Source organism: Cryptomeria japonica, chromosome 11, assembly GCF_030272615.1.
Source record: "Cryptomeria japonica chromosome 11, Sugi_1.0, whole genome shotgun sequence".
In the NCBI taxonomy this organism is placed as follows: Eukaryota; Viridiplantae; Streptophyta; class Pinopsida; order Cupressales; family Cupressaceae; genus Cryptomeria; species Cryptomeria japonica.
Window position 1 is genome coordinate 509,737,878 of NC_081415.1, and position 23,582 is coordinate 509,761,459.

At 39.4% G+C, this 23,582-nt stretch overlaps 1 protein-coding gene across 1 annotated transcript in view; it reads left to right on the plus strand.

The window, feature by feature from the left end:
- Positions 1-23,582, plus strand: part of LOC131034553 (uncharacterized) — a 400,008-nt gene that overhangs the window by 203,967 nt on the left and 172,459 nt on the right. Inside the window, exons 19-20 of the mRNA XM_057966103.2 lie at positions 4,578-4,694; positions 4,810-4,874. Of these exons, the coding sequence (XP_057822086.2) occupies positions 4,578-4,694; positions 4,810-4,874 (182 nt within the window). The remainder of the gene's footprint in view (positions 1-4,577; positions 4,695-4,809; positions 4,875-23,582) is intronic.

A 23,582-nucleotide genomic window follows, 5' to 3' on the forward strand; every position in this document is an offset into this window, starting at 1 on the left:
TCTTCAATCTGCCTGAAAGTGAGATGATTATTTGCAAATTAAGCTCAAAGAGAACCCTTGTGTGAAGTTCTCTGGATGCCAAAATTCAATGGATATTTCACCACGTCAAAATGGCCGCAACAATGAAGATTTTATCTATCTCCAATGGCTGACTGAAGACAAAAACCCTTGGCTCCTTCTTTCACAGAAAAATCATGAGATAGATTGACAAAACGATTGAATTCGAACTCTCTATGGCAGCCTTTATATCCCTACCTTGAAATCGAACTTCACAAAAAAACTCATTATAATGCTCAATTAATGTTATTACATTGCTCTTTAATAATTCTTATTTATCCACCTCGGGATAGGCGTCCCTAATAATTAAATATTTGGCCCCCTTTTCATGACAACTTGACCCTCAAATTATAACTTATTAATGTCTCTTTTTTAATAATTAATATCATTAAGGCCATTAAAACATTAATAACTCCTTCAATATACTTTATTTTTCAATCCCGTCTAAACCAAAGGGTCAATATCTGCAACCACTGCGCATTTGACTGCCTTACTAAAAATAGTAAGGGTCCCTCTCAACCAACCTGTGACTTATTATAAATAAGTATAGCAAACAGAGCCATGGAAACACCAAACGAAAGCCAGAACTGGAGACCATTGAACTCTGGAGATGGTACAAGCCTCAGGAGACCCTCTATCCATACTTATTAGCCTATGAGGGTTAGAATGATAGGCCAATCTCATTGAGTATCTGATGTCAACTAGAAGGGGAGGTCACAGATAATTAACGCCAAGAAAACCATGAACAAGGGGTTCTACATCCAACATTGGCATCATAAGATTACATCAAACATCATCAAGAAGTTGGTTTAGTATATGGGTAAGAAGGCAAACTTGATCAAGTCAGATTAATCAAAGAAAGATAAGCAAGTAAAGATAGAGGATTGACTTGACCATAACGATGCTTCCCATCATCATCACCACATTGAGAAAGCTTGGGATGTTGAGTATTAAGGGATGTTGTTCAACATCAACACTTGCTTGTGATGTTGAGTGTCAAGTCTACATTGAAGTGGCATCCTTGTTGTCACTTAACCAATCAAAGGATTCCATGTCAGCATGTCCAAATGCAATGTACTTGACTCACCCGTGGAGGTACAAACTTCGAGATACCTAGCCTCATTTTCGATTCGTCCACTTTCAATATTGGACCTAAATCTAGTTTTCTCATTGGCTAGAGGGAGTTGTTGTAATAAACCCTAATTAGGGTTTTCATCTTGTAATCCCGACCATCGATTGTGAATCAATTTGAGCCATTCATTGTAATGAGACCTCTATATAAGGCTCAATTTTCTCATTTGTAAAGGTTAACATTAGAGTTGTAGAATACGATAGGAGTAGTAGAGTAAGAATAATAGAGTAGAAGATAGAATAGAACTTAGATTAGGAGAAGGCAAAGATTGTTGCCAAGACTCTGTTGTAAAGAACATATGATTTCATTGAAGCTATGGTGGATTTGATGTGTTATTTCAACAAGTTGCATGGTCTCTACTTCTCAATTCATTTTCATGTTGTATAGATGAATGAAAGAACTTTGTGCATGATCAATGGTGATTTTCATATATCCATACTACTAGCAATTTGCTGATTGTAAGGTTGTTTTGTGTGGTCAAATGGAATCCTTAAATGAGCCTAACTTCAATTGCTATTCACACTTTGATATGCATTGCCTTGATGGTATCCTTGTTGTTAGTAGTGATTTGAACATCATTTTGCTCTCCTTAGAAGATTGCACTAAGCTTTGTGGATTTGTTGCTTTGAATGTCGAAGCATGTCTTAGATGAGTTTCACCAAAGGTTGTCCATCGTTTCTACATTCTTAGGATTAGATTTAGACTCCCCAAAACCTATCCTTTTGCCCTTTGTTAATCAAGTTAATTTCCATGTTCTAGCAACATCCAAATGGTCAATATTCAAGTATTCAACATAAGTCCCCTTGGATTACCAGCAAACACATCAAACCATTGAGCTATCCATATGTCAAGACCTGACAATAGAAACCTTGGAGTCATCTTGGTTGGTCATATAATTCAACATCCAAGAAAATTTTGATCAAGAGAGGATAGAATACCTTTGGTATTTTATTCTGTGTTAGAGGTGTCTAAAAAATACATCAATAGGTATTGTATTTTTGTGTCATTTTTTTTTATGTTCATTCAAACTAAGTTGAAGTGCTAGGTAGCTTAGGGTCATAAAGTTGATACTAGAATATTAAGTTTTATGAGTTTTGGGACATACCATATTGATTTCATATTTTGGGTAACTTTGAGACAATGCCTATGTGGTAGGATAAAAATCCTTTTGGTGGGTATGCATGTGTGAGAAAATTGGATATTTATTGTTTATAGACCAATAATAAGTTTTGAGTGGTGAGGCCTAGTTCTTGGGTTGGAGAATTCCTTGGATGGATGAAGCCACATTATGGACCCAAGCATTTTGATAGCATAATTTTGGGTTGGTGATCAATGATGATGGAAGATGTTTGAACTTGGACAAATGTAATAACGGATGGAAGTGATTGAGCATCTAGCATCACTGGCTTATAATCATCAATTGATGCCGTATTAGTTTAGAGGATAGTTTGCATATATAGTTTTTTCCAAAGTTCCCAGACTCGGACTCGGCTTTGACTCGGCAAGGTTGACTCGGCTTGTGACTTGGCTCGGACTCGGCAAAATAAGAAAACCCTTGAAATTTAGAGATTTTTAACGATTTAAAACTTGTTTCATACACCCATTATTGAATTAAGCTTAAAGACACTATAACATTATCAAAAAGAAGCTAATTTGATCACATACATAAACATCCATCCATCACATGTGTAGAAATGTAAATTGTAGTTGAAGGAATTAGAAAACATAGATATATAGAGTTATAAATGTTGTCGAATGTATATAAAATCCATGACTTCAAATGTTCCCAAACATATATGTAATTGTAAAGTGTAAACAAAAACAAGTCTATGGCTCAGGCTCTGGCTCAGGCTCTGCCTCGTCTATCTGCCTCCTAGAAAGGCGTCTAAGGTATGTCTTGGATGACTGAGTAGCCATAGTCTTTGCCTGTGATGTGCCAGTTTGAGTAGCCATAGGTGCTGTGCCTGATCGTGCTCTATCCTCCTCCTTTGCCATAGCTATAGCCTCAACCTCTCTGTCTGCCTGGTCAACCCACTCAAAATCCTCATCAGTGAATACTGGATCGGTGGACTCAGTGAGCCAATCGGACTTGGGGTCAACTTCCTCTAGAGTGATCATTAAAAAATGTTATGTTTTTTTTGTTTTTTTGACTGCACTTTTTTAAGTGACGCCGGCCGGGTCACGACCCTCGGACTCGGCGAGTCAGGGAGTGACTCGCTGACTTGGCGAGTCAGGCGAGTCACGCCCCCTGACCCGTCTGAGCCCGGGTCAGGGTCTGTGTGACCCGACAAGGGTCACCCGACCCGCTGACTCGCGTGACTCACCGCGAGTCACGGAACTCTGGTTTTTTCTATAAAGGGGCATGCCCTAATCTTATTATGTTTCAAGCAATCTTATCACTAATAACTAAAAATCATATTTTGGAAATTTTTATTCCTTTTTTACTTTCTTGGATGTGTAGGTTCTTACTGTACATTGGGTGTTTGTATGCTACCCAACATTTCTTATTTTGTCTTGATGCTTATTGTTTACAATATTCTATGTGGTTGTGCTTGTTTTAGTATGCATGCACTCTAAACAACACGCATACGTTCAAACTTCCTTGAGTAGTGATTGAATCAGGGTTTGTTGGTTTGAGTATTGATTGACTTTCAAATAAATTTTTGACCTTTAGATGTTTTCATGTTGCTTAGTGTCTCAATTAATATATTGTATTCATGTTTTCTAAGGAAGACATTCAATCAATTTTGGTGGTTCATTAACTGTCCTCATTTTGTTTATATTAGTTTTAATGTTTGTGCTGCATCTCAAACATATATCTATACATTAGGAATCATCCATTAGTACATGTGCTTATTTAGGCCTAATATTCTCTAAAAAGGATATATGACTTAATTTGAATGAAATTTTTGGTCAAACTTGAGGAAGTCTAAAGGAATTTTTTGACTCTATTTATGTGCTTCTGTAAGAACTAAGCATATAATTTTACATTAGGAACACCCTAATAGTTGCGTATAAGTATGGTAGATTATCTTGCTCAATTTTTTTAAAATCTTACAATGAGCTCATGTATGATGCGCTAGTTATAGACCTATGTTTTATATTCACTAAATAGAAAACTTAACTTAGATCCAAAAGAATGTCTTATTAAAAGTTGAGAAATTTTGGTGATAGATGATTTGATTATTTTATGGGGAATTTTGTTCTCCTTAAAGATGAAGTTTTACTTCAAGTATGTCCATTTTGTTGTAAGATTATTTTAAGGACTGGCATATTTCGCTTGGTTCGTAAATGGAGGTTGAGTTATAAATATGAATGATATATTGTGCTATTTTAGGTATAATTATTATATCGTATTTATAATGTAGTTGTCAAAATATTTGAGCAGGTTCGACGATCTTTCCGAGAATCCCAAGGTGCATTGGAGTTGTCAAGTACAGAATTAGGTTTTGACCTCGATGAGGGCAAAGAACCTGTGGATGTCAAGACAAAACTAAGTCTACCAGTATGTAAACTTCTCTTTAAAATTTAAAAGTATTTTCAAAGCTTACTTCATTGTGAAGTCTTATTTGATGACTTTGATTTCTTGTTAATTAATATTATTTGATATTATTTTACAGATGAATTGGATTGTTGCCGAACTGATGATTTTTGCCAATTCTTGTGTTGCACGCCGAATTTATGAGTATGCCAACATTTTTAATTTCAAGAAATTTTCAACTTGATTTTAATCATGGTTTTATTTATCTAGCTATATATTTTTTAGTTATGAAAATCCCCTAACTTGGGACCTGCCTTCACTAGAGGAACCTCATAAACTTGTAATCAAATGAGTCAAGTGGTGGGCATATCTATTTTCATTTCGAGCTAACAGGTCTAGCAATGACCGTAACAACATAGATTGGCTTAGGACTAAAAAATCTATAAATGAGTCAAGTAGATTAGAAAATGGGACATGACAGTTCACTTTTCCCAAAATTGCTTGCTCTCAAGAAATTGCAGATTGTGATCCTCAAGTATCTCACTGCTTCTCATGGCATCTTTAGTTTGGAGACCCTTCCAATGCACCAAATATTTTATCATGTTTCTATCCCTGGATTTTTTTTCTTTTTTGTCAATGATGGCTTCAAGTATCAAAATCAACTTGCCTTTATCATCGAGAGGAGGTAACTTTTCTGAAGGAAAGATGTGCCGTCCAAGTGTTCTTTTGAGGCATGAAGGATGAAATACATTGTGAATCCTGCTATGATTTGGTAAGTTGAGCTCATAAGATACCTCTCGAATCCTTCAAATGATCTTGTAAGGTTCATACAAGCGAGACTTGAGCTTGTCAGCTTCACTTTTTTTGAGGAAAGATTGTCAAGTTAGCTGCAACCTCAAGAGAACTATATCTCTAACCTCAAAAGTAATGCAAATTTGGTGACAATCTGCATCCATCTTTTGCTAAGTTTGTACTCATTAAAGATTTTCCTTAAGTAAATCCAAAATTTCTTGACTTTGCTTGACCATGTCTCTTACTCATGGCAATGTATTGTCTATATTAACCAAATAAACAAAAGTTAGTGCTTCATATTCATATAAATCCTTGAATGGAATTATTCCAATGGATATGTGATGTTATGTTTGTAGCAATACCCCTCAACATAGAGCAGTTTGATCTATGTTGTTTGTTTACTTGCTGCATAACTTCTCAAATACCCTCTAACCCACTTATTCACAATCTCTATTTGCTCATTTGTTTGAGGGTGATAACTAGTGATAGTTAATTTAGTTCCTACCAACTAAAAGAGCTTCTGCCAAAATAAACTAAGGATCTTGCTATCCATGTCACTCATCCCCTTAGACAAACCATGAAGTTTGAATATCTCTAAAACAAAAACTACTTGCTTGTGGTGCCTTGAACTCAAAAAATATAGCAAAGACATGAGCATACTTGGTTAGTTTTTCAACTACAAAAAAAATAAAAATCCTTTGCTTGAAGACTTGGAAGGCCAATGATGAAGTTTATATAATCAATAAGTGCAAAACAATCCTATTGGAATGACATGTTTTATTTTGGTGGCATGTAATCATAGAAACGAGACTCGGACTCGGCTCGGACTTGGCGAGGGCAACTCGACTCGGGACCCAGACTCGAGAGTCAAAACTCGGCTCAGACTCCGGAAAGTGAAAAATAAAAAAATTTAGAGATTTTTCAAGATTTAAAACTTGTTTGATACACCCTTTATTATATACACCTTAAAGACACAATAACATCATCAAATAGAAGCTAATTTGATTACATACACAAGTATACATCAATCACATAAGCATAAACACAAATTATAGCTCAAGGATATAACAAACATAGATATATAAATATTGTCAAAAGTATACAATATTACAAAACTCATGGAATAAAAAATCCATGTCATCATATGTTCAAATGAGATGCAAACTCTTCCTTTCCAACTCTTGATGCACCAAATAAAATTATATGTTGTTATATGGAATTGGAGCCTAATGAGACTCAAGGTTAAAATTTTCCTACTTTTATTAGCGCAATTTCCCCGTTAATTTTATGACGGGGTTTTGGGGGCAGCGCCCCCAAGTTGGGATCAAGGGGCAACGCAAATGCATTCTTCCCTCAAGAACATTAGTAAATGCATTCTTTGCATACTTTGCTATTAGAGTAACTCTCCAATCAATCGATTTATCAAACAGAGCATAAAGATGGTTTTCTAGATGAAGCATCAAATACAACATTAGTCTCACTGTTAGGATACTCTATATCAAATTGATAATCTTGAAACATATCCGTTTTTGTTGTCTATCATTCAAATAACTTTGGTTTAGGAAGAATTTCAAGCTATCGTGGTCAGTATCAACCACGAATCTACCACAAGCTAAATATTGCTCGGATCGGCCAAGTTATGCAATATGGCTAACATTTTTTTATCATAGATTGAAAATCCCTTTTTATCTCTCTAAGCTTCCAAATTTCAAATAATATGGGATACCCATTTGGCATAAAAAATTCCCCAATCATTTCTCCTCAAGTATCACACTCTAATACAAAAGGAAGTGAGAAACTAGGACCAACTAACATGACATGTACTCATTACGTTAATTTTTTGAAAAGCTCATTGTACTGAATCTAACCATAAGAAAGTTCCCTTCTTTGTGAAATCTGTCAAAGCTGTGACCCTATGAGATTCCCTTAACAAACCTCCTATAGTAACTTCAAAGACTTAAGAAAACTCTGAATTGTGTCAAGGTCTTTGGTGAAAAATTACCTGTATTTCCTCTTGATCCACGTAAACACCTTGAGCACTGATTATATGCCCTAAATACAATATTTTCTCTTCGGTTTCAGAATGGATTCACATCCATAACCAAGTGTAGGCTCCTCTTTCTTTCTGCTGAAATCTTCATCAAAGAGTCACCATCTCAACACGATCCCAAAAAACATGAGATCTCATAGCCTCACCAAAGTATCTCTAGTCTCCATGAACATAAACCAATCAATACATGCTAACTTCAAATGCAATCTTGCAAAATTATGAAGCTCCATGCAAATGATTAATACTTAAAACCAAAGAGAAACAACACCACCTCACCAAAGACTCAATAGTCCTCCATGGCACCAATATGTCAGCATAATCATCCATCATCAAATGATGAATCCTCATCACTACCAAAGCTCCCACTGAACTGTGTAACAATGCTCTCCAAGTATCATGACAACCACTAACTGAATATCCTCCACGGCTCCAACATGATCAAATAACTCAACCAAGAGCTCCCAAAAGGAAGAGTCAAACCACGATCTCCAAACCAATAAGATACAACTGCACATCCTTTGTCAATAGAACCAAAGATGTCAAACTCTCACTGCAATCTAAAAGCAAAACCTAAGAGCTCCTCATAACACCAACACCCATTGCAAAATATCATCCATATTTTAATCAAAGATTGTCCATGGCCCACAATACGTTGCAACCACAACAACTTAGAACCAAAATCTTGAAACAAAGAAGATAGAACATATTATGTAACTACATTAAGCTCCCATTGAAAGTGATACCAAGTTATACATGGCATCATGAACAACATCATTACCAAAAACTTCACTAAGAGTGAACAGAGCTTCTAATGCACCACAATCTATTGCTAAGTTTCAAATGATCAACAATATTAGGTACTCCCAATAAAATCCTTTTCTCATTTCACTAATCATACCAATGCAATAATGATGACCAACAACAAGGGCCTACCAAACCAAATCCTCATTAGACAATCTACAGGATCAGCACATATGCAACATCTCAAAGAAGAAATACATAATCAGTGCTCCAACCTCAAATAATTGAAAGATACAACCTCACATCGGTATCATGCATAATAGAGAGAATCAGGCATAACGTGTGGATTTCAAAGGCTAAAAACACCAAAATGAATGCTAGACCTGATTTGCCAAACAAATCCACATAGGATTAACCATAGATCAATAAGAGCCTTCCAAGAAGCCATGCAAATCTGTAACTATCTCCATCCAAAATACCTCGAATCCAATCATTTCACAGATCTACATACCTCAAATTTTATTTAACATGCAAAACCTACGAAACCATCTCTGTAAATCTGAAATCCATTCAAATATCCAAACATTCACATTATACATGTCATCTAACCAATTAAAATACCACAAATCTACAAAACCCAACAACTGAAAACAAGAGATCACTGCAACCCAAGAAAGGAAAGGAAAGTTGTTCAGCAGCTTAAACCATATGAAACATATCAGCTCCACAACACCCAAAGAGGTCAGTGGCTTATCTTCTAGTGCTTTCATGTAACCATGGTCTAAAATCATGAACCCAACAAAAGCACTCCATTCCTTAGTCCAAATAGTTGGTGTATCTCCATGTGACTGGGATGTCCATACTCATCCAACATGAACACTTTCTCAGTACACATGACCACAAGGTAAAGGAACAAAACCACCAAACAAGAGGATACATACATATTATCAAACTCCTTGAAGATCCATAAGAATGAGCAACTCCATGGAGATCCATAAGCATGAACTTCAAATGCTTAACATAGATCACATTGATAATATCCATGGTTTCCAATCTCACAAATCTGCAAAATAGAGTTAACTCATTGAACATTTATTGCAGCCCCAAAAGCCTTCCAACAACCTTTAATTCCTCGGAAATAATTCTCACAAGCTTGCCAAGCTAAGAAACAAAAAATAGAGGAACACCTAGAACCAATAACCTTCAACTTTGATACCAAATGTTGGGAAATAAACAGGTTCAATACGAGAGATTGTGAAGATCAATCTGTATCCAATAAACTAATTAAAGGAGCAGATTGAAGGCTTGGATGAAAATCAGAAACTCGTATGTAAATCTGAAAATTAAATTACCTTAATTGTTGAAAACCCATGATTTGATCCTTCTTCTTTATGATGCCGAAAATCAGTTTGCTAACCATCCTTAATAAACCTATCTTATGTGAACTTATAACAACAATAAATAATGATCAACATCAGCATAAGATAACAGCAATAAGGCATAAATGAGCAACACAACATCCACACATAACACAGGATTTATAGGGAGAAACCCTTGCAGGAAAATACTCCACTAAGAGGAGAGGACAAGCTTGTATTAACAACAATAAAAGTAGTGCTTACAATACGATCATTTTCGTTCTCCTCTTTCCCTCTGCCATAGCAGCATCTATGTACATGTGTACAACTTCCTTATGCCTCCCATCCGTCCTTCATTTCTGTAGAGAAAACTACATTCAATTGTTCCACATTCTGTTGTACATAAAATCTACACCCAAAGGATGAATTTATAGAATTGTAAGAGCTTCAAAACCAACAATGAAGGTTCCCAAAGAAGACTCTTCATTACTCACGACCACAACCCTTGGATTGCCTCCATGGAATTCAAAAAGACATTGGTTTAGCTCATAGAAACGGGACTCGCCTGGACTCGCCTAAACTCGGCAAGTCCGAGTCTGAGTCATGCTCGCCGAGTCGCTGGGACTCGGACTCGTCCGAGTCTGGCAAGCAAACTCGCTAGACTCTCCGAGTTGGCGAGTCCCGAGCCCCAAACTAGGCTACTGGCTGGGTTAGTAAAATGACAAAAAAAATACATTTTAAAAAGTTTTTTTTAAATGAATGGTATCGTCTTTGTTCACTACAACCTTCGCCTGAGAATGAGAAAAATTAGGGTTACAACATGTCAGCCAATAGAAAAATAATACAACGATGCCCCTTGACCCCACCTTGGGGGCGCTGCCCCCAAACCCCCGTCGAAAAATATGGGGGGAAACTGCGTCGATAGAAGTAGGGAAAATTTAAGCTCCGAGTCTGACATTGATTGGATCGACCAGGTAGATATAGAGGTTGGGACTGTAGCCATGGCAGAGGAGGAGCAGAGAGCACAAGCAGGGACAGGAGATTCAGAGGAAGATAGTGACACGAATGTTCCTGATGTTGGTGAGCATGGCATGATGTCACGAGGAGCGGCTATGGCTCTCGAATCATCTAGGACCTACCTTAGACGCCTTCGCAGGGGGCCGGGGCCGGACGGTGCAGGCTCCTCTGAGCCATAGGCTTGTAGTTGTATTTACCTTTGGTATTTCTATGAAACATTTGATGATGATCATATGATGACATGGATTTTTTATTCCATGAGTTTTGTAATATTGTATACATTTGACAATATTTATATATCTATGTTTGTTATTTCCTTTAGCTACAATTTGCATTTATGCTTATGTGATTGATGTATACTTGTGTATGTAATCAAATGAGCCGAGTTTGATGATGTTATTGTGTCTTTAAGGTGTATTCAATAAAGGGTGCCTGAAACAAGTTTTAAATCTTTAAAAATCTCTAAATTTCTTGAGTTTTTCAATTTCCCGAGTCGAGCCGAGTCTGGAGCCGAGTCCGTGTCGGCCTTGCTGAGTCCGAGCCGAGTCCGAGTCCCGTTTCTTTGGTTTAGCTTGCAATAGCTTACCTCCAACATGGACATCTATACTTGCAAGATAAACATTACATTAAATGTAATAAATGACCGAAATTCAACAGACACTTGTTGCCTCTACCATACTCCCAGTTGGAGAAGCCCATAGGTCACTCTTTTTCCTCCTTCTTAAGTCAATATCTTATTCTAGACATCCATAAGTATTAGAATATTTAATTCTTTTTAGTTAGTTACCTTTAGTTATGTTAGTAATGGTCATTTAGTTCTTTTAGTTTGTCTAATTAATTTAGTTTAACTACTACTTTTATTAGAAGATAGTGTTAGCTTTTTAGTTTTTTTGCTTTTTAAGCTTTTAAGCCTTTTTTAGCTTCAGTTTAATTGTTCGTTCTTTTTAGAACACCGTCTTGTAATTCTCTATATATACGTTGTATATTCATGAATAAGTTCATTTAATTATTTTTCATGGTATTAGAGCATGAAAATAAAATTTTTGAAATTTTTTATTTTAAATATTTTTCAAAAGGCATATTTTTTAGCGAAAAATATCAAATTCTTTTTTTGTTCTGGGCAATTTTGCCACTTCGAGGGTTGTGAAAATTTTTCGTGGAATTTGTTTGTGGGTTTTTGTCAAGTCGTGTTTTTGTAGATCACAATTTCATAGGCTTTCATAGCGACAAATTTTCCACTTTTCTTCTACAAAAATTGTGAGTTTATTTTCGCGTTTTCCCTTTGCGGATTTTTTCCAACTTCCACAGCCTTTGTTCCTGCACGATTTTCATGGCTTTAGTCAGTGATTTTTGGTGGCTTGATTTTTTGGGTTCATCCATGGTTGCGCCTGTCCGTAAACGATGGTCTTTCCTTGGGCTGTGATTTGTCGCAACCTTTGTTCGTACCCAGATATGCGGGAAAATTACTGTTTTTTTTTGCACCCACCGAGCTTTGCAGATTTAAAAATTTTATTATCTGCGTTTTTAAAAAGAAAAACATCGTGGTTGTGTACTGACAACCTAGGGTTTGTGCCATTGGATCAGGTTTTGGTGTTTCTATTTCTTGGGTTTCACATCAATGCCTAGGGTTTGGTGCTTCTTGTGGTAGATTTTTTTTGTATTTTTTTTCAGAAAAATCGAAGGATTTTTAAACATTAGTTTTTTGTAGAATATTTGAGAAAAAACACAGTTTTTTCTGTAGACATATACCTTGGGATTTGCGATATTGCAGTACATTCCAATAGAAGATCAGACTGCAAATATCGTCACCAAGTCTCTAAGCCCGACAAAGTTTGTCAAATTTCGAGGGCAACTTGGTTTAATAGATAGAGTGACCATTAAGGGAGGGTATTAAAATGTGTAAATCATTTTAGTTAGTTACCTGTAATTATGCTAGTAATGGTCATTTAGTTCTTTTAGTTTGTTTAATTAATTTAGTTTGACTACTGCTTTTTTAATTATAAGACAGAGTTAGCTTTTTAAGCTTTTTAGCTTTTTAGATTTAGTTTAACGGTTCGTTCTTGTTTGTTCCCTATCGTGAGTTACTTAAGTTCTCCAGAATGAACAGAATAAGCACAAAACATATAACCAACAACTACGATTGTACTCAGAACATTAATTAAAGTAATGTTCACAACAATATGGCAGAAAGATTTTCTTCTATTGCATTCCAAAATGTTCATTACATCCACATTACAACAACAATACCATTTGATTCCCTTACATTGTACTTATATAGTCACCCAATGGTTGGCGAAGGTGCCAACCGTCACAACTGCCAACTCACCACTACGGGAATCGACGACTGTTTTATTACACAAACTATAACTTAGCAAATATAATTATTAGCCTAATTAGTGCCTTACATCAACCCCTCCAAAAAGTAGTCGTCTTCCAGATGACGAAGACAAAATGGGAGCTGGACACTGAAACTAAGACTGAGAGGAATGAGAAGACGTCCTTGGAGTGGCAGAGGCGGAAGTCTACTGCCGGGGCTGCTGCAGGAGCCGTAAGTTTCTCTCGGCAATTAGCTAGCATTTAGGAGCTTTCTTCACCATAAGAGCTGCCTCCATCAAATTCTTATCCTTTTGCTCCACCTCGCGTGTTAGCACCGAAACCCTCTCCTCCAATGCCTTCATCTGTGAATTTTGTAGTGCGGTCGCCTCCTCAAGCTATGTTCGAATCAGCTTCTCCATAGTGGCGAGTTCTATTTGTTTATCCAACTTCTGCTGAAGTATGGCGGTCTCCTCCTTAGCAACTCGTTGTTCAGCCTGGGCCCGTTGCATCTGAAAATATAGCTCCCCTTAGGAGGTCTCCATGCCCTACAAGGTGGGGCCAAGGGCCCCTTGCCTGTGCATGATGCGTGTATCTCGCCAGGCTGCCACCATCTCAGGAGTCTTGGTTGCTAGCCAGCCATGGTGGACAAGCTGCTGCATGAACTCCTCTTGACATCTAGAGGTCATAAATGCCAGAAGCTTCTCTGCTTCTAGTAAGGTTCCTATATCTACGTGTAAGGCCAAGTTTGCGATGGCATGTGCTACATCTGTGAAGCCCTGCAGTTCTGTCATGAACCGTCGAATGGAGTCGACGGGGTCCTATATGTCTGGCTGTGAGATATGAAGGCTCCCGGATGAATCCTTCCCTGGTGGGGACTCTGGTTCCCTCATCCTGCTATTCCTAGATTGAAAGCTCGCATCTTCCACATTGATAATACTCCGCGTAGGCTCCTGTTCACTCTCCCCTGTCCTTAGAGTCTGCTCTAGATGTTCAATCCCCTCTTCCTGAATTTGCTCCTCGCCAACTGCCGTAGTACGCGGTGAAGGGGGTGAAGGTGCCTGGGGTGCAAGGGCAAACCTTCCCAGCCAATCTGCCAGTGATGCATCCATGTCCTGTTCTTGATCAACCTCCCTTGCGACAAGAGCATCTAGTACGACCAACTCCTCCTGTAATGGCCCTTCATCGGTATGCACGCCGCTACCTCCAGTCTGATCTGCCCTTCGGCCACTGTCACCTGCACACCTCCTTTTGGTACTACCATTCGTACACCCCTCTTCGAGAGTGTTGCCATCTGTACATCATCCGTACGGTGAGCTGTCAAAGGTACGATTGATCGTACTGTCCTAGCTGCAAGTGTATCCTCCGTACGGTGGACTGTTGGAGGTGTGCGTGCGACTATCTCAATTGGTCATACCGCCCCGACTGTAGGTGCTTGTACGACTTTCCCTTTTGGTAGCATTACTCCCGCGATAGCCCGTCCAACCTGGGGTAAGGACGGTCGAGCTGGTGCCCATGGGGAGCCTTCAACAATTTTCTAGAACAACACGCCAACTGGGGTGACATCTCTCACTGGGGTATTCACTATCAAAGCCTGCGGGGGTATGGTAGCCACTGCTAATGCCTGCGGGGATACCAAGTGAGCCAATGAGGGTAGTGTTGTGACCATTTCACACATCGCCCCATCGCAAATGGGGACCCCCTCTTTTTCGCTTGTTTTCGCTTTCGTTTTTAGGGTTTTGTTAGTCCGTTAGTTGTCTGGATTTAGGGCTAAGCCTTAGGGTTTTAAATCTTGCCTTTTCAAGCCAAAATCCAGTCATTTTTTTGAGAGCTTTTGAGCTTTCTTTTCTAGAATGCAAATTTTGAATGCAATAAATTCGCCAAAATGGTCTAATTTTCAATTGGAATGTTCATGCAAAGCTTAAACTTGTCTAAATGATGACCGTCAATGTGAATTTTTGTCTGATTGAATATTTTGACCAAATTTTGACTTTTTTGAAGTTTGATCCTGGGCATTGGAATTGATTTGTTTTCGCCTCGTGAAGTGTTAAAATGTGAAAAATCTTGTTATTTTGGCCTGTAGGAGCAAAATCGCTCCTGTCCCTCAGTGAAGGACGGGAGCTCAATTTCAAATATCTCATTGTCCTTGCAGAGTCCAGACGAAGTTTACGTTTGAAGTGATGGAGAACGACAAGATCTTTCCATTGAATATAAATTGAAGATTTTCATGAGCACAGAAAGGCCTCCAGGAAGAAAATCGCTCCTGTCCCTCAGTGAAGGACCGGAGCTACAATTCAAATTTCGCCATGTCCATGCAAGATTTTGATGACTCAGCAATTGGAGGACGTCCGAAGGAAGATACTTTGGCAAATGAATATAATTTGAGATGCAAAAAATGAAGGAAAATGACCTATATTGACTAAATCGCTCCTGTCCCTCTCCAAGGGACCAGGGCGAGGTACCTTGTAGCTCTCGTCCCTCTCCCAGGGACCAGAGCGATTTCCTCCATTTTGCAAAATCCAGACAAGGGTCAAGGCAAGTTTACGTTCAAAAACAAGGGAAAACATGAGATGAACGCATTGAATATAAATTGAAGATTTTTGGGACGCCCATAACAGTGCTAAATGCCTAGTTCGCTCCTGTCCCTCAGGAAGGGACCAGAGCGATTTTTGATATAATTACCTCTTTTTGCAAAATTCCAAACAATGTCAAGCCATGGACGAATGGGGTGAAGAGGGACGAATCCGTTGAATATAAACTTGGAACCTGGCAAAGTGAGGTAGTGGCCACAAGGGAAGGATCGCTCCTGTCCCTCTCCAAGGGACCAGGGCGATTTGCTTTGGATTCCTTGTTTTGCTTCAAGATCAAGCTAAGTCAAGACGTCTTAAGATAGCATATGGTCCAAGGCATCGTTTGAAGATAATTTGCAAAAGTGTTGAACGTCCAAACATTGCCAAATAATGTAAAAGCCTCACATCGCTCCTGTCCTTTGGACAAGGACCAGGGCGATATCATCAAAAGCACGCACGTTCCTTCAAAGATCAAAGCGAAGCAAGGTTAGGTAAGGTGAAGGACGACGTTTGAAGGGCATTACAATGAAGATCGAAGTGCAAAGTTGACAAGGTCAAGGAAAGGACATGGATCGCTCCTGTCCCTCTCCAAGGGACAAGGGCGATGATCCCTTTAATACACTCAAAACTTCATGCGAGCAAATGGAATAAGCGCAAAAGACACGAACAAAGGATGCTATTCGCCCACAATAAAAAATCGAAGTTAAAAGATGCAAGATAGACATGAAAACAAGAGGATCGCTCCTGTCCTTTGGACAAGGACCAGGGCGATGTGCACTTAAAGGACACCCATATGCGCACACAAGGCGATCAAATTCGAAGGACCATCAAGGTGATCGATTTTCAACGTGGAGATGAAGGAGTTGGACGTAAGAAATGCAAAAGTCAAGACAAAATGGTGAATCGCTCCTGTCCCTCTCCAAGGGACCAGAGCGATGAGGTACGTCCCTTTGTTTTCCAATTTTGGCGCCAAACAAACAAATTTAAATTTCCTTAAATGCTAAATCGATTAAAAAATTGAAAATCCATTTTTATTTAGCATTTAATATGGCGTTATCTTTTATTAATTATTTTTTGCCTTTATTAAAAATCGAAATTTTCATTTAAAAAAGCGCAAGGCATTAATAATTAATTATTTAATTAATATAAAAATCGATTTGAAGCGCCCAATTAGGCAAGTCGGCCTGGTTATTTTATTGCAAATCATTTAAAAAATGGTTTTATTTGTCAAGTCGGCCTAAGAGGTGAAAGGGTATGAGCGCTATTTATAAGGGGAGTGAAACGTTCATTTTTACATAATCATTTTTACCTTTCTTCATGCGAATCAAGAAGAGGCGAATATAGTGCGAAGTGTGTTCAAAGGTGGTGCGATTTCAAACCAAAGGTGGCGCTAGTATCATCTTGTGTGGAGTGCGAATTGCGTTGAAGACCAAAGGTGGTGCGAATTTCATTCATCCAAGGGTGGCGCGTAGTTATCAAAAGGTGGTGCGAATTTGAAGACCACACCAAGGGCGAACTTGGAGATCCATCTAAGACCACACCAAGGGCGAATTTGGAGATCATTTAAGACCACGTCTAAGGCGTTACTTGAAGATCACGTTCTCTCCAGAGGTGGCGAAGTATATTTTGAGGGAATCATATTGAAGATTATCTTATACCTCAAATTTTGCCTAGGCGAATTTTGTTTTTGCATTCTAGAGTTAGCTCTCTATCAAGGTATGGCGATTTAATTGTTATTGCTTTATTCATTCATCGTCATATTTCATTTTTTTGAATTTTGAAATTTTGAATCTCTTAGCTCAATCGTTGTTTTTTTTTTAGGAAATGATAACTCTAGGGACTTATCATGAGGTTTCCTAAAACCTATCTCTCTTATCTACGTTATTTATTGCAAAATCTATTTCTTATAATGAAATGTTGTGTAGGTATGGCGACCCCAAAGGCGGGAGCATCCACCAGTCGCTCGGCTCTCATGAAAGAAGATCAGAAGACTGAAGAGGTGGAGACCAAGATCGTGTCCAAGTGGAGCAACATTGGAGATACAAACTTGGGAAACTTTAGCACGAAGAAGTTCCGAGAGGTCCCTTACATCGGCAAGCCATCACCTGTCGCCCGGAGAATAATAGAGAGTGGCATCATTAAGGCGGCCGGTTTTCCTCCAGCTATTCAGTGCCACGAGTTGATGATCGAGTGTGCCCGTCATTACAATCCACAGTCCAGGACAATTGTGTCCAATGAGGGAAACACTTTGGCGTACCTTTCAGAGGAGGCCATAAGTGAAGCCTTCCATCTTCCAGAGCACAGGGACATGATATACAAGAGCATTGAAGGAGCTAGATCAGTGTACGATGACGATCCAGATGCTTGTCTAAGCATCATCAACAAGAACTGGCTACTCAAGAGTCGTCCCCGTCTGAGCAAAGTACCGAACACACCACACCGGATCGATTTCCAAGAGGAGTACAGAGATTTGATCACCATGCTCAACAGAGTTACAGGAGCACCTCATGCCTTCTATTTTGAGAAATGGATGTTTTATTTCATCCAGGTGATTGTTCAAGGGAAGGGTACAATACATTGGGCTAGGATAATTAGCCATTGCTTAGACGTACAGTTGAGAAGACTCAGGGCTACTAAGTCCTTCCACATGAGTTCATACGTCATTTATGCCTTAATCAGGAGCGTTGAGTACGCAGGACTACCTCACAGAGGAGTGATTGGAAGAGGACCCGGCGAGGTCAGAGTTTGTGAATCCTATACCTACTTGCATCATCCACCAGGGAAGAACTACAAGTTAATCAATGATACTTTCACGATGAACATCACCAGGACGTTGCAAGGAGGGATTCACAACAGATTATCTCAGGATGCCCAGGAGTTAATCAAGAGGTACGGTGCTTGGTTCATTCAGTTTCCCAAGTTCACTTACATTAGAGTGTATGGATGTCCTTTACCTCCATATATGTTGCCGAGGTACCCGACAGATAGAATTGTGTTACTTGAAGTAACAAGGCAGTTGGCAGCATATGTGAAGGCATTCAGACACAGACATCAGAATGGAGTTCAGGTACCTATTATTTTGGGTAATTCAGTTGAGGTATGTCCCAATGTCTCAGCCATGGATGACGCAGAGAGGGAGTTAGCCTTGTATCCTTTTTCATCTTTTGCTTGGAGGAATAGTTTTGATCCTCATGGACATTTAGAAGAGACAGTCGGTAGAAGATTTAGACATGAATACCAAATTGAAGATTTTATGATGAATCTCCTAGATGATCTTGAAGTGAAACGCAAGATACATTCTAGATTGCCTTTGGATTTCATCAGGAAATGTAAGATTTACAGAGTAGCCGACCAAGCTCAGGACAACGGCAGGCACATCCAATCTTCATATGATAGAGAAAGTAAAACAATTAGTTTGAATTGGAATGAGCCCGAGGCCGTGGATTTAGATGATTTGATGGCACCAGTCTTGTCTTGTACTCGCAGATGGGTAGACATTCAACATCAGAAGTTGAGAGAACAAGGCATAGCCATGTCTTTTACTTTGGAAGAAAAGCCAGCCGAAGGTGGAGCCAGTGTTAGTGAAGGCAATCCTAATCCTAGGAATTCAGGTGAAGGTAACCTTCGATGTGCCAGTGAGGGCAATCTCCATCCGAGAGGTTCAAAGAGAAAGGAAAGATCAGAAAAGAAAGAGCCTTCCAAGAAAAAGCAAGGTGCTAACAAAGATCAAACACCAGGTACTTCTTCCAGGCCAGAAGATAGAGCAGTTCGAGTGGAAGAATCCATGGAATCGATGGTACAGAATGATAGACAGGAGGAAGAACAGGCACAGCATGTTTCATCCGATGGATCTCTCCAAGACTATGATTTAGATAATGATAATGAAGTAACATCTCCTCCCAGACAAGAAGAAGTAGTACACAAAGAAATTCAAGTTCAAGAGACAAGATCAAATATCCCAGACTGGTTGAAGGAGAGATTGACTAAGGTGATCGTAATTGAGGACGAGGACAGTGCAATCGATCTAGAGAGCCTTGTTGGACGCTCACATATGACAACAGAGAAGAAGAAGGCTACAAAGATGTCCAAGATGATTCGAGATGAGACTGGATCTAGAAAACTGCAGATAGCTACACCGGCAGCAGACAAATATGAGGGTGAGATCCTAGCAGAGGACTATCATATACAGACTATTGAGTTAGGACCATCCACAGCAGAGCAGACTTTAGATGATGCCACCGACACATTTGAGGCATTGAAGGATAAGTTTAGAGAAGAAGTAGAAAAGAATAGAAAGCTTGAGAGAGAGGTCGGTGCATGGAGAACATATTTCAGTCACATCAATGAACCTTTGGGACGTCAGGATCCAGTTAGATCACCATTGCAGGCATTGCCCCTTCAATCAATCAATGAAGCAGAAAGATTCAGGAATATGGTTCAGCGTACATGTAATTGGATGGATAGATCTCACACGGTGGCCATTGAGTTTATTACAAGGATGTCGAAGATCACCCATCAGGCTATCCAAGTTCTTGAGATAATCCACAGATTGATGGCAACAGTAGCTGCATTTGCCCATACCAAGGACGTTGTCATCCCTGTCTTGAGAGTTATAAGACATACATCTAGAAAAATTTTAGCACAAGAGAGGATCTTAGAAGGTGATTCTCACAGTTTGTTTCAGTGGTCAACCTTACTCCATATAAAGAGTGTTCTCTTTGAGGACATCAGCGTTAGATGTGGTCAAGTTGAGGAGGTGATCAATCCGATCCAGGACAGAGCATTTGAGGTACTTCGTACCATTCTTGGCAGGAGGATCGAGGTCGAGACAGATGTGGATTTACAAGAGTTTGAGGATAGAATCACTATCATCTTTCGCAAGGACGCAGATGTTACAGATGAGCAGTATGATCAGATGTATGCCACCATGCTCCTGATTGATAGAACAAAGGAACTTGAACCTACTTGGGACACGGCTCTTCTAGATGCATTTGATCAAGTTATCCACTTAGAAGAGAGTATCAAGAATCTTCCCGAGATTCCAATCACAGAAATCGAAGGAATTGTGACAAAATTCATTGCATATGCTAAGAAGGAAAATTGGAAAGGGAATAAGATTCTAGATGAAAGGTTGTTACAGATGACATGACATCTTATTTCTCATTGGTTGATACCTCCTAGATTTTCGTGCCAAATTTAATATTTGGCTATGTATTTAATATTGTTCAGTAAAAAGGAGGTCATTTGTAATAAACCCTAATTAGGGTTTAGGTGTCTTGATCTTGTCCGTTGGTTTGCTTTCGATCTGGACCTTTCATTGTAATTGGGGATGCTATTTATACCCCCATTTTCATTTCATTTGTAATAGTCAGTTAATAGAGAATAGAGTTAAGAGCAAAATAGAGAGATTAGAATTATAAGCAATTTTTATTTTGTAGCAAGATTGAGTCTTGAAGAGAGAAGTTCAAGCAATTGTTGTATATGATGACTTGGAAATCAATAAAATATTGAAGTTATGGTGTTTTGTTGCAAGTTCCTTGAGTTATCTTCATGGTTGTTGGATGTACTTGAATCACGCTCAATCAAAGTAGTTTGTTAATTAGAAAGACTAAGTGTGAGATTTGATATTTGGTAGGATTCGCAATCCAAACCACTAGCTTCTTGCTGATTGTAAGAACGCCTTGCGTGGTCGACTGGAAAACACCTTGAGTCCTTAACCTTCAAGCATTTTCGTATCTAGGATATGTACCTTCGTAGTAGTGTCCTTGATCTTTGATGCATTGAACATCATTATTACCTTAGAAGATCGCACTAATTTCAGTTGAGTTGTTATCTCATGGCAAAATTGAAATTGGTTGAGTCTTGCCAAATCTCATTCATGCTAAGTCGTTCATAGGGTTAGGCTAGATTAGACCTCTTAAGCCCTATCTTTTCCATTTTTTTGAAAGTTCTTTTTAGATTAGTGAAATCTTCGAGCTATTGAATCCGTAAGACGCCTTGAAGGAAACAGCAAATCACATCATACCACTAAAAAAGCTTGTCCACACGTGGAGACCCCACTAAAAGAACCTTGGAGTCTATCTAACTGATCCTTTTTGCAGATCTTCAGCAGTTAGAGACTATTTTCTCAAGAGAGGATAAGATGCCTAATGGTATTTTATTCTGTGTATGATCGTGTACAAAATACACGTCAACAGGTAGCTTAGGGGTTACAAATTTTACCCGTGTTGTGGTTTTTCCTTGTGCCGCAAGTCGCTCTACTTCTTCCCCTCCTTTTGGTTGCACGTCCGCCCCTTATACCTCTTCGACTTCGTCTGAGTCTACATTGTGCAGTGCCATCCGGAACCCCTCTTCCCCTCTTTGACTTTCCAAATTTTCTGTTTTTTCCTCCTCTTCTGTGTCATCACTGGAACTTTCCTCTTCTGCTTCCTGTCTCCTCTTCTTCCTGGCTGGTTGGGTGGCCTCACTGGTGCCGAGCATGTCCAAATGCACCCAATGGTACATAGTAGGCTTGTTCGGCTCTACTCTTCCCTGCGGATGAAACCTCCCCCACTTCTCGAAGGATACCTACGTACGAACAACTTCCAAGAACAAACTGATGGCGTGGTGGCACATGTAGAACGTTTTGTGTTCCAATGCAAGAATATCATTAATCCTATCAGAGAGTAGCTGGGCCCAATTATACACGTGACCTAGTTTGAGTCCATTCATGAGACTTATCATCCAAATGGCTATGTCTGAAGCCCTGCTTGCCTCTGTCAACCTTCATTTCACCAAATCCATCAACATTCGCCAGTCCCTAGTGGCAATGAAGGAATGTTTCAGTCCTCGGTTGTTGCTGCTTCCCCACAAACTTTTCCATTCAGCAGGAGTCAAATCGCTGCAACATACGAACTTTAGGAGCCAGCCGTTCCGTTCTTTGGTCATCTTGGTGGTTGGTTTTGCTGCAGACGCCCCCGTGTTTGGTATTCCAAATACCCTTCGAAAGTCACTAGGTTTGAAGGAAACCGTGATAGTGTAGTCCTGGTACTCGATTATAGATTTTTGCCTGCGAGAATAATATCTTGCCACCATGGTTCGGAGAACTGGCTCGAACTCTTTGATGTTGAAGGTTGGCATTTGGATGCCATGGTCTACCTCAGCCTTTCTGAGGGTATTATTTAGTGCATGGTCCGGAGGAGTTTCATCCCACCAGTCGCGACATTCGCTTCCTGTGACACTTTCGAAGGCCAAGGTGTCTACCGTCACCTTCTCCTGCTGGTCCCATTGAATTCTTGGCTGCACTTTGGCCTTCTTGGCACTGCTGCTGCTTGGTTCTCTTGTCGCAGTCATGAGTGTGTGCTTGGGATTCTGTGGTTTTCCCTTGTCCTTTTCTTGCCGTCGACCGTTGTCATAACGGTTTGAATTTTTTGTTCGGTTGGGGTCACCCTAACTTGTCTTCACCATACCCGCCTCACCAAATCCTCTTTCACCGTACGGGCTGCCCGCACTCCTTCACCGTATGGACTCTTCCTTCTGGTATGGGATGTACGGCTGCCTACAAATTCTTTAGCCAATGCAGTACGGACTTCTTCTAGCTTTGCACCAATACTCGCAATTTATTTTCTGATGTCTTCTTGCCTCGTACGGTATCCTACTACTTTCGTACGGTCTCCTTCTGGTCGCCCTCCAAGTTGGATGCCGTGTACGAAGTTGTATGACTGCTGAATACCTCGTATGGAATCGTACGAGTCTAAGTGCACGTGATCGTACGACGTCCTAATAGTTCTTTTCAAAACATCATCTTGTAATTCTCTACATATAGCGCCTAGCAGTTCTTTTCAGAACACCATCTCGTAATTCTCTACATATACGTTGTATATTTATGAATAAACTTATTCAATTATTTTTCAATAAGTAGCAAAAACAATATTAAATATTTGTGTTCACAACCCAATTTTGCTGCTGTTAGTGTAACCCATCACCACTTATGAATGTATTACAAACAACGGTGAGAATAAATATTACAAATTATTTTCCCAATACATCCTAAGTGCCTTAGGACACTTTCCAAGGATGTTCAGACCATGTC